Genomic DNA, 15,969 nt, shown 5'->3' on the forward strand with positions numbered 1-15,969 from the left:
GATGCTGGAAATTATGCTGGATTTCAGCCGCTTTGGGTTTGGCAAAAGCCAGACGTCTAGCCATGTTAACCAAGCACCCACCCATACAGAAGCCCACCCCCAGACACCTCTTCAGTAACTCTGAATCCAAATTTCACCCACCTCAGCGTGGACTGTCCCTCCTTGGCCCGGACTGCGAAGGGAAGCTCTTCTCTGTGCTCGCCAGGGTCCCCTGCCTGCCTTCGCAGTTCGACAGAAGCTTCCTGCAAAGGGCAACACAGTAAGACACCAAGTCCTCAAGCTGCCTTCCTCAGGACATCTGTGATTATGAAAGCCCTCATTTGTGGGTTTGCCTTGCCAGGGCAGCTCTACAAAGCATTTCATTGAGACGACTGAACTAAGACCCCGCGTCCACTTCTGTTCTGGGCAGGAAACAACTCCTACGTGAAGCCTGTAAAACCGTGTGGCACAATTGGCCAAAAGAAATAAAATAAAATACAGCTGGTCACAAATTACAGCGGTGAAGCCTCAAGCTCTAGTACTCGCCAGAGCCCGGGATTCTTTGCTCCTGACAGAGCAAGCATGGAATTCTCAGAGGTCATGCTGAACAGCCACAAACCAGGGTATCCAACGGTGGAAAAAAACACTCACAGCATCTGTATGGATTTTCAGGGCTGGGACACCACAGAGCAAACCAGCAGCCTTCTTTCCATGCACATATTAGGTATCTTGTATTAAATATACTAGTGGTTCTTTTTTTTTTTTTTTTTTTTTTTTTGAGACAGGGTCTTGCTCTTTTGCCCAAGCTGGAGTATAGTGGTGAGAACACAGTTCATTGCAACCTGAACCTCCGGGGCACCGCCACACCTGGCTAAGTGTTTTTTCTTTTTTTGTAGAGATAAGGTCTTGTTTTGTTGCCCAGACTGGTCTGGAACTCCTGGCCTCAAGTGATCATCCTTCCTCAGTCTTCCAAAGTGCTAGAATTGCAAATGCACCACCACACCCACCCTGGATTCTTTTAAAAAGAAACTGCATCTATCACTGCAGAACTTTTTTTTTCTTTGAGATGTGCAAGTGCAGATGTAATAGGGAGAAAAAGCTTTCAAAGAGGGCAGGGGCGAGAGAGAAAGAGGCTGTCAACTTTGAAGCAGGGCTAAGAAATATGCAGTTTTCTAGAAAGCTGGACATTAACTCTCACCATCAAAACTCTCACCTTAAAAAAGTGCAAACACTTAATGTGTTTTAAATACATTTTGCCCCAGAGCAATCCTTGAAAATACTTGCAAATAAAAAACAGAATACTAAAAAAACCCAAATACTATAAATATTAAATGTCATCCATCAGTGTTTGAAAAGTGGCTATTGTATGTCATGTTAAGCTTTTACATAAACCACACATTTCCATGTCAGAGGTGTTAGTTATCATTTCCCATAGTTTCTCCCTCCAAGTTCTTTGCTGAGTATGAAGGCAGGAGCAAGCTACTTAAGGGGAAACACAGTTAAAGCCAGAGATTATGGCAACGAGAACGGGAATGAAAAAAATGTGGGTTTTCGGGAATATGGCACTTTAAATTGCCTAGAATGTGTCAATTTTGTCCCCAAATACCTCTGACACAGAGGACACTAGGAGATCTGGAAAAGGTAAATGCTCACACAGCTGGAGATGAGTAGCCCTGGCGTCAGCCACTGCATTCTGGGTGTGTCCTGTCCTCAGGTTAAGATGATGGTCAGCAGGGGCCATGCCCCTGCTGTGGCTCCATGCTTACCTGCTTGTAGTGGTCTGTGGATGGCGAAGACCGGGACCTCCCATGAACGTGCTGCGGCCTCTCGTGCGGGTCCAGGCCCACATCCAGGATGTCATCCGCTGAGTGGCAGCGCCCGGAGCTCCTGGCCTCCAGAGGCTTCCTCTGTTCCTTCCAGGAGGCCTGATACTCTGCAAAGGTGCCGAGCCTCTGCGGCGGGTCTGACGTCCCTGTCTTCTCCGCTGTGCTGTGAGCATTGAGGCTGTCCCCAAGGGAGGTGGTGCGCGACCAGGGCTCCGTGCCCTCACACGTGCGGCCCACTGTCCACGGCCTCTCTGGCTTGTCTCTCAGGATTCCATGAAGCACTTGCCTCTGGGCAGGCCTCTGGGGAACAGGTTTGCTCGTTTCCTCAAAAAACTTCCACCTGTCAGCAAATGTGCCCACAGTATCCTCAGATGTCCTGGGGTGCTGGTGAGGACTGTAGCCCCTCGTGAGGCCCACCTCATTCATCTTCTCGGGTTCCGAGTAGGACTTCAGTTTCTGCTCAGCTGTGAACCGTCTCCGGCCTCCGATGCGGGGCGGGTGGGGCCCGCCACCTGTAGATGAGGGTGGCTGGGCCAGGCCTGCCTCCCAGAAGTGGCGGACAGTGTCTGGATCACCCATCCGGTGTTCCAGTGACTCCGGGTATAGATCTGCTGGGTTGGGGTCCAAGTCGCGGCGCTTGAAGGACGTGGCCCTCAGGACTCGGGCTTGGGCCTCCTTCAGGTGGTCTTTATAGGTGCCAGCGAAGGGTCCTTCCTGGGCGCCACCTCCCAACTTGACCCTCCAGCGGCCGGTGGCATCCTCCGCCTCGCCTGCTGCAGTCAGAGCCACCGTGCTCCGGCTCTTCTGCAGCTTGGCTCGACGCATCTGGATCTCATTCCGCAGGGTGGTCGCAAAGCGGTCGCTTCTCCGGGTGGGCTTGCCCACATGGGCGTCGAACGGTGGCGGTCTGGTGGCGCTGTCCTCTGGGCTGCTCTCAGGCCGGTGTTTCCCCTCCTGGGTCAGGGAGTGCAACAGGGGCGTCTCCTGCGGGCAGATCCTGCTGCTCTCCCCATCTGCCCATGTGATGCTGGCTTTTTCTACACGGCTGGCCCTGGGAGGCTCCTGGGCTCCCGCGGAGCAGCCCTCGGCCCCTGTGTCCAGCGGGTAACACCGTCCTGTCTCCCAGGCATCTGGAGGACCCTCAGGCTGAGGTAGGTGACGGTGTGGGCTCTGGCCCACCGTGGGTGGGGGAAGACTCTTGAGGGCTCCAGGGGCCGTGTCAGAAGGCCAGCATCCTGCCCAGAGCTGTGCCACTTGCGGGCCTCCCTGCACACAGGGCCGGGGGCCCTGCCAGCCGCTCCCCAGCTTCTGGTCACAGCTGCTGAGCCCCCTCACCTGAGGAAGGCTGTCGTTCTGGGAGCTGGCAGCCGCTGGCTCCTGCCCAAGGCTGTCAGCACAGAGTGGGCTGTGGTCACTGTACAGGGGAGGGTGGCGGCCGCTACGAGGAGACTGAGGGAGGCACACATCTGAGCTGGACAGAGAGGCCTGCAGCCTACTGGAAGCTGCATCCTTGGAGGGTGGCCAGCTGCCATCTGCGCGGGCCTCCTGCGGGCAGCCCGGGCCTCCCGATCCCTTCCCGAGGCTCCCTGGCTGTGCTGACCTCCAAGGCCGATCAGTGGGCTCTGGTCTCCAGTCACCACGGGGCTGAGCCTGGGCCGGGGCCGTAAAGTGCTGTGCCACGGCCACCTCTGAGAACACAGGGCCCTGGGCCTTCTCGTGGCTCTTGGTGGCAGCAAAGCTGTCACTGCGGAGAGGGGGAGGGGGAGGGGGTGGGGATGCTGGTGCTTTCTTCTTATCAGGAACATACCAGACTGGCCCAAAATTGGACCTCCCAGGGACAGCCAGCTTGGGCTCGGCATTGTACTCTGGCCTGGGGCCTTTGTCGCTGTCACTGGGGACCCTGGGCGGGAAACACCTTAGCTTCTCCTCCAAGCCCTGAGGGTCACCTGCGGCCTGGGCCTGCCGGCCACCCTGTCTGGGAGCCTCCCAGAGGCCTACACTGTAGAGGATGTTCTCTGCAGAGGACGTGTCGGCTTTGCACAAGGTGTGGTCAGGAGTGCTAGAGCTGGTGGAGAAGGAGCCGTAGGCTGAGTCACGCTTGCTGTGGCTGCCCAGGTGGTCGATGCTGCTGTTGGACTTGGCCACCGAGAGGCGACTGGAGGGGTGGTCCAGGCTGCCAACACTCCCCAGGGAGCTGAAGTGGTCTAAGGTGCGCTGTAGGTTCGTCTGCTCCCAGGAACTGGACAGGTCGTGGGAGGAAGAACTGCAAGAACGAGAAGAAGGACAAGAGAGGGTGTGCTTTAGCATCAGCAATGGCAAAGGGCAAGGCGGTGGACGCAGCTGGCCCTCCGTGGAAATACCAAAACGCCAAACAGCAACTTCCCAGGGTGAAGTTGCTGAGGCTGAGGTTGCAGCTCAGTACATCTGGATTTTAGCAGAGACAGGGAGAAACTGAGCACAGGCTGAAAAGACTGTGTCCTCCCCGTGACATGCCTTTTTACCAAACGGATGCCTTTTGATGGGGTCTTGCTGTGTTGTCCCGGGTGGTCTTGAACTCAAGCAATCTTCCCACCTTAGCTTCCCAAAGTGTCGGGATTACCAGCATGAACCATTGCGCCCAGCCAAGACCAGTATTTATTAATAGCCAAAAACTGGGTGGTTACATTAGCTCCAGACATACGCACATACCTGAACACACACACACACACACACACACCAGACATGCTCACTCATACTCACACACTCACATATACATATACACGTGCACACACATGCACATACAAGCAAACAGATGCACATGCACACATAGAGGCACACATGAACACATACAGATGGACACATGAACACTCATACACATACAAGGACACACAAACATGTAGAAATACACATGCACACTCACACCCCACACACACACTCACACCCATAAATACACACAGATACACACATACACACACACACTCACATAAGCAGGGAGACATCCACACACGCACACCAAAACCAGACTATCTGCTGTTACCGCCATCCTCTTAACAGGAGACTAGTGAGGATACTGCCACTAACGCCAAGAGGGTTGAGGAGAGGCTACCAAAGCTTAACAGAACCTCTTGGGAGCTTTTACAAGATACACCTGCCGCCCCATATAGATCTCCTGCCTTCCAGTCCGTGTGTAAAACCCTGGAAAGGAGAGGGGTGCCGTCAACGCCATCCCACCGGCTCAGAACCCTACCGCCTGGCATCCCACCTGGTCAATCCCAAAGGAGCTTGGCCGAAACCCAAGTCCTATGCTCCCCTTCTTGCTCACGCCTTGTCTTGCCATTTCATTTTGTGTCACATGCTTGCCGGTTCAGTCAAAAATTCAGAGCACTCCAACTGTGATTATGTGTCAGTGGCCCAGTCTCATCAGAAACATCAAAATAATTCTGCAGTCAGGAGTGTGCTCCCTGTAGAAGGCTGAACAAACCTGGCGTCCTGGACGGGAATGAGTGCCTACCTCGCATGGTGTCGGCCAGACCAGGAAGGACAGCCGCTGGCGGAGGGGAACGGGGAGGCCGCTAGCTCAGGGTGGCTGTCAGAGAACTTGGTGGCATGCCAGGAGTGAGGCCTCCAGCCCAGCTCGCTCCTCCTAGAAAAGAACGCAGGGGAGGCGGGGGTCAGGGACTGCACACAGCGCTCACCCTCGTGCCAAACAGTGCAGGGGGCTCAGGGACCGCACACAGGGCACACGCTCATGCCAAACAGTGCAGGGGGCTTGAGGACTGCACACAGCGCACGTGTGCTTGTGCCAAACAGTGCAGGGGGCTCAGGACCGCACACAGCACGTGCGCTTGTGCCAAACGAACAGTGCAGGGGGTTGAGGACCGCACACAGCGCATGCGCTCTCGTGCCAAACGGTGCAAGGGGCTCGAGGACCGCACACAGCGCACGTGTACTCATGCCAAACAGTGCAGGGGGCTCGGGGACTGCACGCAGCGTGTGTGTGCTCGAGTCAAACAGTGCAGGGGGTTCAGGGAATGTGCACAGCGCGCACGCTTGTGCCAAACAGTGCAGAGACTGACACTGGTCACAGCAACTCAGGCAGGCGCATGGCACCATGTTCAGGGGTTGCACACTTAATCCAAACCCACACCTTCTTTTTAGATTTTTGCTCACTACCCATTTGCCCTAACCAGAGTGGGAATCACAGGCTCCAGATGTGCAGCAGCCCTTATCTTTATTTTTGAGATGGAGTCTCACTTTGTCGCGCAGGCTGGAGTGCAATGGATCACTGCAACCTGGGCCTCCCAGGTTCAAGTGTTTCTCCTGCCTTAGCCTCCCAAGTAGCTGGGATTACAGGCGCTCACCACCACGCCCAGCTAATTTCTGTATTTTTAGTAGAGACCAGGTTTCACCATGTTGGCCAGGCTGGTCTTGAACTCCTGACCTCAAGTGATCCACTCACCTTGGCCTCCCAAGGTACTGGGATTACAGGTGTGGGCCACTGTAGACCCGGCCGGCCCTTATCTCTAAAATGTATTCCTCCATAAATATGGTTAACTTGCCAATTTAAAATCTTAGAAATGTAAAAATAAAGAACATTTATTCTAAATAAACGAGTACACAAATTTTGCCCTCTGCCCGCCCCAACATGAACACACAGAGAACCTCCTATCTTTCGCTGGAGAAAAGGTAAATGAGTCCCCTAGGCAGTCGGGTCACACAGAGTTCAGACAGCTTATCTGTGTCTGTTTACCTAGGTAACAAAGTAAAGACAGCCACCTTCTGGTTGACTAAGACTAGTAGCTGCATCTTACCCTGAGTCTCTTAGTCAACCAAAGATCCCCCCAGGGAGTCATGACAACCCGCACCAAAAGGCTAGAGTCCCTTCAGCCAGGGCTCCTGAACACAGAGGGGCTTTCCTGGGCTCCCCTGCCACAGTCCCCACCATCCCATGTGTGTCTTCTTAGTGTCTTGGCCACATCTGCCCAGATGTGATGAGGTGTGTCTGGTTAGAAATCCCGATGGATGTCGGTAATGCAATAGGGCCTCCAGGGGAACACTGCTGGGCGGGAGATCCTTCCGCACTCACTTCTCCAGCCTCATGGTAGGAAGCCAGCTTTACTTTTCTCTAATTTGGGACAGAACTGACAGCTGATAGCCCAATCAAGAATGGAGAACAAGCTCAAGTGGGCCTCTTAAAATACTTTGTGGAGATCAGACGTTTTTCCCAGCAGGCAAAAACATTAAAGAATATTATGCAATAAAGAACATCTTACAAAATAAAACTGAAAAGCATTTATAACACAAACCTTTCGATGACTCAGATCATTTTAACGAGGAAAAGTATATGGGTGGCAAAATGTGGAACATGCTGACTTTATGATAGTTTCTCAGGAACCAAAGAGAAAGTATAAAAGACAAATTCAGCACCCCATGGAAGGAAAGCAATTGTAAAACCCAGACTGTACCTCATGGAATTTCTCAAAATCCTCGTAAGGAAGGTTCTGGCCATGTGAATTTCATTTTCAGCTGGCTTTCTCTGTGCTATGACATCCACAACTTCTTTCATCTTCCTTTATAGTTAATTAATGAAGAAAATAAACTAGACTGACTGAAACTGGAGGAAAGGGGAGAAAAAGAGAAGGCTAGGAAAAGAAAACGTCTGACACTCAAGATGACACTAGTTCAACCCTGCTATGGGAATAACTGGGCTACTAGCTGGTTTAGAGGGTCAGCAGTTCTCCATGGGTACAATAAAAGTTCTCCCAGATAAACTATCATTAGGAAGCACATATAAGAATATTAGCAGCAGATTTTGTTCTCACAAAGTATGCATGCAAATGACTGGGTGCTGTGGCTCACACCTGTAATCCCAGGACTTTGAGAGGCTGCTGTGGGAGGACTGCTTTCGGGCAGGAGTTTGAGATCAGCCTGGGCAGCATAGCAAGACCCCATCTCTGCACAAAAATAAAAAATCAGCCAGGCGTGGTGGCACATGCCTGTGGTTGCAGCTACCACGGAGCCCAGGAGGTTGAGGCTGTAGTGAGCCGTGTTTGCACTACTGCATTCCAGCCTAGGTGACAGAGTAAGACCCTGTCTCTTAAAAATATATATATGTGTAGGCCAGGCGTGGTGGCTCACGCCTGTAATCCCAGCACTTTGGGAGGCTGAGGCAGGTGGATCACGAGATCGGAGATCGAGACCATCCTGGCTAACACAGTGAAACCCCATCTCTAATAAAAATAGAAAAAATTAGCCGGGTGTGGTGGCGGGCGCCTGTAGCCCCAGCTACTTGGGAGGCTGAGGCAGGAGAATGGCATGAACTCGGGAGGCAGAGGTTGCAGTGAGCCAAGATCATGCCACTGCACTCCAGCCTGGGCAACAGAGCGAGACTCTGTCTTAAAAAATAATAATAAAGTAAAAAAAAAAAAAAAATACACACACACACACACACACACACACACACACACACGTGATAGATTATGAGAAATCCAGTGACCTTGTGATGCCATGGCATGAGGAAGCCCAAGTGAGCCACGCGGAAAGGCCGTGTGGAAAGCAACACCAGGCAGCCCCAGCTGTCGCCCAACCTCCTGGCCTACGCACCAGACACAGGAGAGAAGGAAGTCATTTGCACATATGGCCCCTGCAGAGGCGACATGGAAAAAGACTGAGGAACCCAGTTGGCAGCCAGAACCAAGGCCCAAGCCAACCCTGCGGAAGGCCCCTGTCATGGGGTAAGGGAAAGAGTGAGTCCCAGCTGTGCCCTGCCTCTATTCCTAGCTTTGGCCCTGGAGAGACGCACATCAATCCCGGGTGTAGCCACTGACGAGTCATGAGGGAAGAGGGAAGTCACTTATCCTTATTCACAAGTGGTTAATTTATTCAAAGTGACAAAATCCAAAGTTCAGCTCCTTGGTCATTCTGGCCACATTGCGAGTGCTCAATGACCACATGTGGGTAGTGGCTACTGCATGGGCAGCACAGATACGGAACATCTGCAGCCGTGCAGCTGGAGCACTGCCTTAGAGATATAGTAACCCCATCTCATCTGCATGGCGGGGACGCTGCTACCCGCCTGCGACTGTCTGCTGCCCGTGACCCTAGCACAGTGACTGTTTACACCGCCTCCCTCCCCAACACTTTCATAATGTGCAGATAACTACCTTTTGGAGATTTTCTAGAGCATATTTTTAAATCTTGAAATAGCCAGCCCTAACACATAGCATGCTTCTGAGTACCTCCGTATAGGTCAATTGCTTTGTGCTCAATTTTATGACTAGAAATTCTATTTTACACCACTAATTTTGGGGCAACTTTTCATGCAGCAAAGAAGATCAAAATGGAGAGTAATCATCTTAAATCTGCTTTTAAAAATATAATAATTTTTATTTTTAATTTTTTGTAGAGATGGGGTCTTGCTATGTTGCCCAGGCTGGTCTCAAACTCCTGGCGTCAAGCAACTCTCCTGCCTCAGCCTCCGAAAGCACTGAGATTACAGGCATGCGCCACTATGCTCAGCCTTAAATCTGCTTCTGAAAATATCCAGGAGGTATCTTCCTCCCCATGTACACAAAGCTTCAGTTCGCAGAACTGTTTCAAAGAAAATGAATCATCCCCATGCACCGATTCCTTAAATCCAAGTATGAAGAGAAATTAACCCTTTAGCTTGGTCAGTTACATTCAGGAGACAGCAGCGTGGTGGTAACATTAACCTAAACCAGCAGTTAGCCAAAAAACCCAAAACACATCTCAACCTTCCACTGGCCTCAGGCTAAAATAAAAATTAATTTAGTGTTGCAAATGAATAAGGCAGTGACCACAGAAGCCTTCTAGCAGCTGAGAAGGCTGAACAATCCCGTTTCTGGACCAAAACGTCATTCTGTTGAAATCTGAATGTTATGTTTTAAAACAAAATTGTAATAATAATATCATTCCAGATTTACTCTTTTCCCTTAGAAGTTTATTCTGTAATGATGATATTCAGCTTGTATCTAATACAGACTTTAACAGCTGGACATTTAGTCAAAACGTATACTGTTCCATGGGTGGAAGAATGCACAAACAAAATGTGGTCTATCCATACAATGGAATATTACTTGGCAATAAAAAGGAAATTTTGACATATGCTACAACATGGAAGAACCTTGGGGACGGTATGCTACGTGACAGTAGCCAGTTACAAAAGGACAAATACTGTATGATTCAACTTATATGAGGTGCCTGATTTGTCAAAATTATGAATGCAGAAAGTAGAATGGTGGTTGCCAGGGGTGGGGGAGGGGAGACTGAGAAGTTGCTGTTTAATGCATATAGAGCCTGTTTTGCAAGATGAAACGAGTTTCTGGAGATTGGTTGCATGACGTGAATACACTTAACACTACTGAACACCACAATGGTTAGGATGGTAAATTTTGTGTGCATTTCACCCTAATTATCAACAACAACAAAAACCCAAAGTGTATATTGTGCATCTCCCATAGCTATGGGACATCCCTGTGGATGTGTCCATCGGCGGGGACAAAAAGACACAGGGTTGAGGTCAAAATGCAGGCCAGGGAAAGAGGAAGATAGGAGAGTCCGAACAGGGGCATCACAGCCAGGGAGGCTGATGGCATGGAAGAGGGCTTCCCATGGACAGCAATGCATGTGCAGAAGGCAGCTTGGGTGGGAGTTGTCGGAGGCAGGCAGGGAACCTGGCATGGAAGTGAGACTTCCATGCCTTCATAAAATGCATCTTACCTGGTTTACACCTTTCAAACTGTCTGAAGAGAATGAGCAATGCTGTATGAGGCAGTGAAAAATGAAAACAAACCCAGAAGCTCCTTTTTAAAAAGATAATATACAGATATATGTGTTCTCATATATGACACAGTCAGCAGTTCTTATACGAATTGTGGCTTTTTCTGTTTTGTTTTTTGTTCGTTTGTTTTGTTTTGACAGGCTCTCCCTCTGCCACCCAGGCTGGAGTACAGTGACGCAATCATGGCTTACTGCAGTCTCGACCTCCTGGGCTCAAGTGATCCTCCCACCTCAGCCTCTTGAGCAGCTGGGACCACAGACACACACCACCACGCCCAGCTAACTTTTTGTATAATGAGAGACAGGGTCTCGTTATGTTGCCCAGGCTGGCCTCACACTCCTGAGCTCAAGAAATCTGCCTGCCTCAGCCTTTCAAAGTGCTGGGATTACAGGCATGAGCCCCTGTACCTGGCCTAGGGATTTTTTTTTTTAAATAAGCAAATGAAGACACACAGTGAAAAGAGTTATACTCTTTCTGCTTTAACTGAAGATATCTTGGTTACTGTGGACAGTGAAAATTTACTAAAATATATATGCTTTTTTTCCCAAGTCCTCTGAATTTCCTGATGCATAATGAAAGTATTTGGGGATCAAGCCAGGGTCAGACTGGTTTCTGTTTGTTGGCACCTCTGAAATGGCTGGATTGGTGTTGATAAGGAGATAGTGGGGGGGACCTTCAGCCCCTACATGCTGGTCGCTCAACCACAGACCCGTGGAGTTGGGGATAGAGAGCTCTGGCGCCACCTAGAGCCCGCCTACACTCACGGTCCCTCTGGCTGAGTTCCAAGGGCTCCCAGAAGGACTTGAGTAGATGGAAGGCTGTGGTGTTTCCTCCTGCACAAGCCACACACTCTTTAAACGTTTTAAATCACCTTGTCCCTAGAACTGTGGGTCTCATGTGCAGGACCAGGACACACATGTTTCTGTGCATTCCCTTTCATCCTGCAGACTTGAAGAGTGCCTTTCTTTCCCCAGTCTGCCTGGTTTTGTGATCATTCTCCCAAGCCATTATCATTTAAAATTTTATTTATTTAATTTAAAAATTTTTTAAAGAGATGAGGTCTCATCATGTCACCCCGGCTGGTCTTGAACTCCTGTGCTCAAGCAATCCTCCCACCTCGGATTCCCAAAGTGCTGGGATTACAGGCATGAGCCACCACACCTGGCCCAGGCCATTATCATTCTTCCAAAACATAATCTTCAGTCAATGCATACTATTCCTTTCATATAACAAAACACCATGGTATTGACAATACCAAGTTTTCTGGTACTCCAGATGGAACTATTCATTCTAATGGTGGGTTGCCCTGAAATCCCTTCCCACAGATTGTATACCAAACTTAATTGAAACTTACTTCAATTTTTTAGAGTAATTTTATATGCTAGGTAGTGTTTTGGGTGGTGTTTTTTCTTTTTTTTTTTTTTTAAGGACAGGGTTTAGATCACAAATATAAAAAAATGCTAGGATGTCATTGAACATTAAGAACAACAGCTATACGCTTGAGCCCAGGAGTTCAAGGCTGCAGTGAGCTATTATTGCACCACTGTTCTTCTGCCTGGGTGACAGAGCAAGACTCCATCTCTAAAAAAAAGAAAGAACAACAGATTAGATATCAAATATCCTGTTTTATTTTTAAAAGGAATTATTACAAGAACTGTTTCAAGGAAATCTTTATTATTCACAAAGAGCAGAATTCCTTCCCTTCCCTCACACGAAAGAAAGAAAGAAAGAAAGAAAGAAAGAAAGAAAGAAAGAAAGAAAGAAAGAAAGAAAGAAAGAAAGAAAGAAAGAAAGATCACGAGTGTTGGGTTATTTTCCTAACCTTTTAGAAGAAAGCAAAGAAGCACCACCTCCCAAGACAAATAGTTTGTGTTTCGTGCCCCCAGCTAACTAAGCGCACAGTAAGAGCACTGGCTGGAGGCCAAGGCAGGGTCTGGGAAGGGAGGCGCCTTGGCCTGCTGGGAGCCTACGGTCTGAAATATAGGCCCACCTGGTCTCCCTGCCTGCAAATTGCGATGGGGGAACGGGGGTGGTGGTGGTGGTATTGCATAGGTGGGGGGCTTCTGTCCTACACTGGGAGCTGACAAAGGTTTTGCGGGAAAACAGATAAATAATGGTTTCTAAGGGCTTCTTGGAGATAAGGAAGAGCAGGGTTTGAAAGAAGAGTCCGTAGTTGGAAAGGCCTTGCAGATACCGGGCCAGGAAGGGAAGCCCTGGAAACACTCTGGGGGTCTCGGGGACTGTGACAAGCTTCCTGATGTCAGACCCCAGGGTCTGGGGAGAGGGGAATTTACCTGGCAGTTGCCCACACTCTGCTAATCCTTTAAACAAAAACCACCTCTCTGCAAACATCAAATGAAACCCAGTTCTGACTCTGCTTCCTTCCTTTTCCTGCCAATCCTCTGGAAGGCTTCTTCCTCTCCCAGTCTCCCTGCATGCAACACAGCTCTGGCCAGGTCTTGCCCTCACTCTAGAACCATCAGCTGCTCCCAGTTTCCACAGAAGGAAGTCCATGCTCCTAGGTTCTCTGTGGTCTAGTCCAGGGGTTCTCAGAGCATGCTCCCTGGGCTGGCAGCATCTATAGTATCTGGGGTCTTGGCAGATAAAGCAAATTCTCAGTTCCCCAAGACCTAGGAAGTCTGGGCTGCAGTGGGCCAGGAGTGTCTGCACCACCTGAGCAGCTCTGTGTGAGCCGCTGTGTGCTGGCCCCATTCTGCGTTTCCACCTCCTTCTCCCAAGCCTCCCCCTCTACTGTTCTCACTAGAACTTCCAGCTATGGCTTCCAGCTTTGGAGCACCTGGCAGACGTTTATATCTGCCTCTCAAAACTGCCTCAGCTGCAAAGGATGGCTCCACTGGCCTGTCCTCAGCAAAGACTTTCCTGGATCGACTTCCACCCTTCCTTCCTCTCTGCGTCTGCACTTGTGAGAGCCGTTCAGCCCACTCAGCTGCAAGCTCCTGGAAAGCGGGACCTAAAGGAATGATTTCAACCACGTGGTGGGAGTGCTTCTCACATACATCACATGAATGTATACAAATACACCAGAGCATTCTAGAAATGGTTAACTCTGCATGTATTTTCTGTAAGAAAAGTCACCTCCCAAAGGCACTGTGGGAAGATTTATATGCAGTGTCTTTTCCCGGGCAGTGGTGCCGGCAATGCCTGTGTGAATGGTGACATCATGCCTGATAAAGTCTATGGTCCTAGGAGATAAGAGGCAAGTAGTTCCTGCTTTTAAACATGAAGAGAACTGAGGCAAGATAAAAATTCCCAAATGACCTAAGTAGCTGAAACTGAGACATCAGAGCTGCATTGTAAGCAAACGTCAGGGCCCAGCAGCAGCATTCACGTGGGGTGAGAGCCCCAGAATTGCTCTCCACCCAGCCAGCCTGCCTGCCTCATCCCTAGCAAGAGCGTGCCCCACCTCTGGCCTCAACCTCTGGTGTTCAATCTGAGTCCTATGGCAGAAAAGACTGCGGAGGAATGCCACAGAAGCCACAGGCAGAACCGAGCAGCACAGAACACAGGAGTGGAGCAGACCCGAATGACTTGTTTTTCCCATTAACCTTTGTAATCTTCATTTCTACAAACCCATTACTGTTGGAAAGACAGGGGAAGAAAAAAAAAAAAAAGACGATCTCTGTCCCAGTATCCAAACCACTTGTGTTTAACCATATATGCCCCAAGTGTCAAATCATCATTTCATTCAGCTTGATGTTTTAAAAAGGGCACCCACACAATTTCCTGGCCATGTTTCAACAGAGTGAATCTGTTGGCAAAGAAACTCAGCATATTCAAGTGTGCAGTCATTAATATGACTCATTTTATACAGCCTTAAGGATGAACACCACGGATATAAGAATAAAGACACAAAATGTTTAACCTGTTGAGTCAACATATCAGTATACACATGGCAAAAGCCTTACCAAAAAAAAAAAAAAAAAGCAACAAGAGATTGCAAGACTGCTGTCCTCTAAATGCTATCCTATGTATAAAGCGTTCTAGCCACGTAAATAGATGCAAAGGAAAGAGATTTCAAGAAATAATCTCCCCTAGCCCTTTCTGGAATTCTGCCCACTAGAAGATCTCAGCAAACAATATCCCCACCTTGCCCTTTCTGGAGTTCTGCTCATTACATAAAGCCCATAATAATTTACTGTATTTTTACTCAATTCATCCTCAAATTCCCTTCCCAGAGCCCATGGTTACCCACGGTACTAGAAGAGTTAAGAAGATATTCTTCACAGAAAAACAAAAACCAAAGTATAGAGAAGAGAGATGAAGTTTAGGGAAAGTAACCAATAAAAGAGACTTGAGTCGCAGTGCAGCAAAGAAACGTTGAGCCTGGACCATGAAAAGAGATGAAACTCAGTGGCAAAATCGGAGAGGCAGGGAGAGGAAGGTCCACGAATTCCTCCGAATAAAAAGTTACAGGCACTACCACCATAGGTGAACTGAATGTGGCAGTAGTGAAATGCTATTACAACTAAATAACATTTCTCCAAAGGAAGCGTGTGCTTTTATTCCAAACCTTTTACAGATCCTACACACATTCAGAGAACTATTAAATACCACTGCATGTGTGGTCACTATGGTAAGCCAGACGTCCACTCGCATGTGATTGACATGTGCCGAGTGGCTGAAAAAAATCTTCCCTTATTTGATCACTTATCATCTCACCAAGAGGGTGGGAGGCATCCTTTTCTTTGCAAGGGCATTGAGCCAGAGAACTTTCCTCTGTGTCTTTACATCTAATAAACCACGTCATAGTTGGCAAATCAAAGTAGTGAAATCACGGAAGAAAGATCTGATTCCTTCCTCTTTTTTGTCATTTACTACAGCTGCAGACCAATGACCTTGCTTTCCCTATTATTAAAGGCAAGCACACCCACAACCAGCAGAGTAAATGGTACAACCACCCTCCGTGGTGCAAAGAACTGTTGCCACCTGCCCTGTCCATGACACTGGCTACCTTACTAAAACATGGTCTGGACACTGGAACTACTTGAGTTATTTAATCAGCCCATTTCACAACCCCACCAATGCTGTCATGACTACCATTCAGCAAATCCTTCTGAGCCCTCTCCTTAAACACGCCACTACATTCCATTCAAAACGCCTTTGGACTCTAACTGCCACAAACAGGCTTTCTTTAGCAATAAAACCAAGTTATCAGGCAACTATTCTAAATGGTTTTTATGAGGGTTTGGTTCTAAAAGATAGCCAAGACGTAGGAATGCATCTTGCAGTTGGGGACAGGAGGGATATGAATGTGTCTGTCTGGGTGGGAGGGAGACATGGGATGAAGTTGTTTTCATTATGGAGCATTTTCTTTGTGTGAACAAATTAGCAAGTGACGTTAAAACAAACAAACAACAACAACAA

The 15,969-nt window shown here is 49.0% G+C and overlaps 1 protein-coding gene across 1 annotated transcript in view; it reads right to left on the reverse strand.

Moving 5' to 3' along the window:
• The window catches only part of SHROOM2 (shroom family member 2), an 83,324-nt gene that overhangs the window by 55,869 nt on the left and 11,486 nt on the right, over positions 1–15,969 (reverse strand). Inside the window, exons 3-5 of the mRNA XM_011966841.1 lie at positions 5,296–5,427; positions 1,746–4,068; positions 142–242 (exon numbers count right to left, since the gene is read on the reverse strand). Of these exons, the coding sequence (XP_011822231.1) occupies positions 142–242; positions 1,746–4,068; positions 5,296–5,427 (2,556 nt within the window). The remainder of the gene's footprint in view (positions 1–141; positions 243–1,745; positions 4,069–5,295; positions 5,428–15,969) is intronic.

The sequence above is a fragment of the Mandrillus leucophaeus genome, unplaced genomic scaffold, assembly GCF_000951045.1.
Source record: "Mandrillus leucophaeus isolate KB7577 unplaced genomic scaffold, Mleu.le_1.0 Scaffold777, whole genome shotgun sequence".
In the NCBI taxonomy this organism is placed as follows: Eukaryota; Metazoa; Chordata; class Mammalia; order Primates; family Cercopithecidae; genus Mandrillus; species Mandrillus leucophaeus.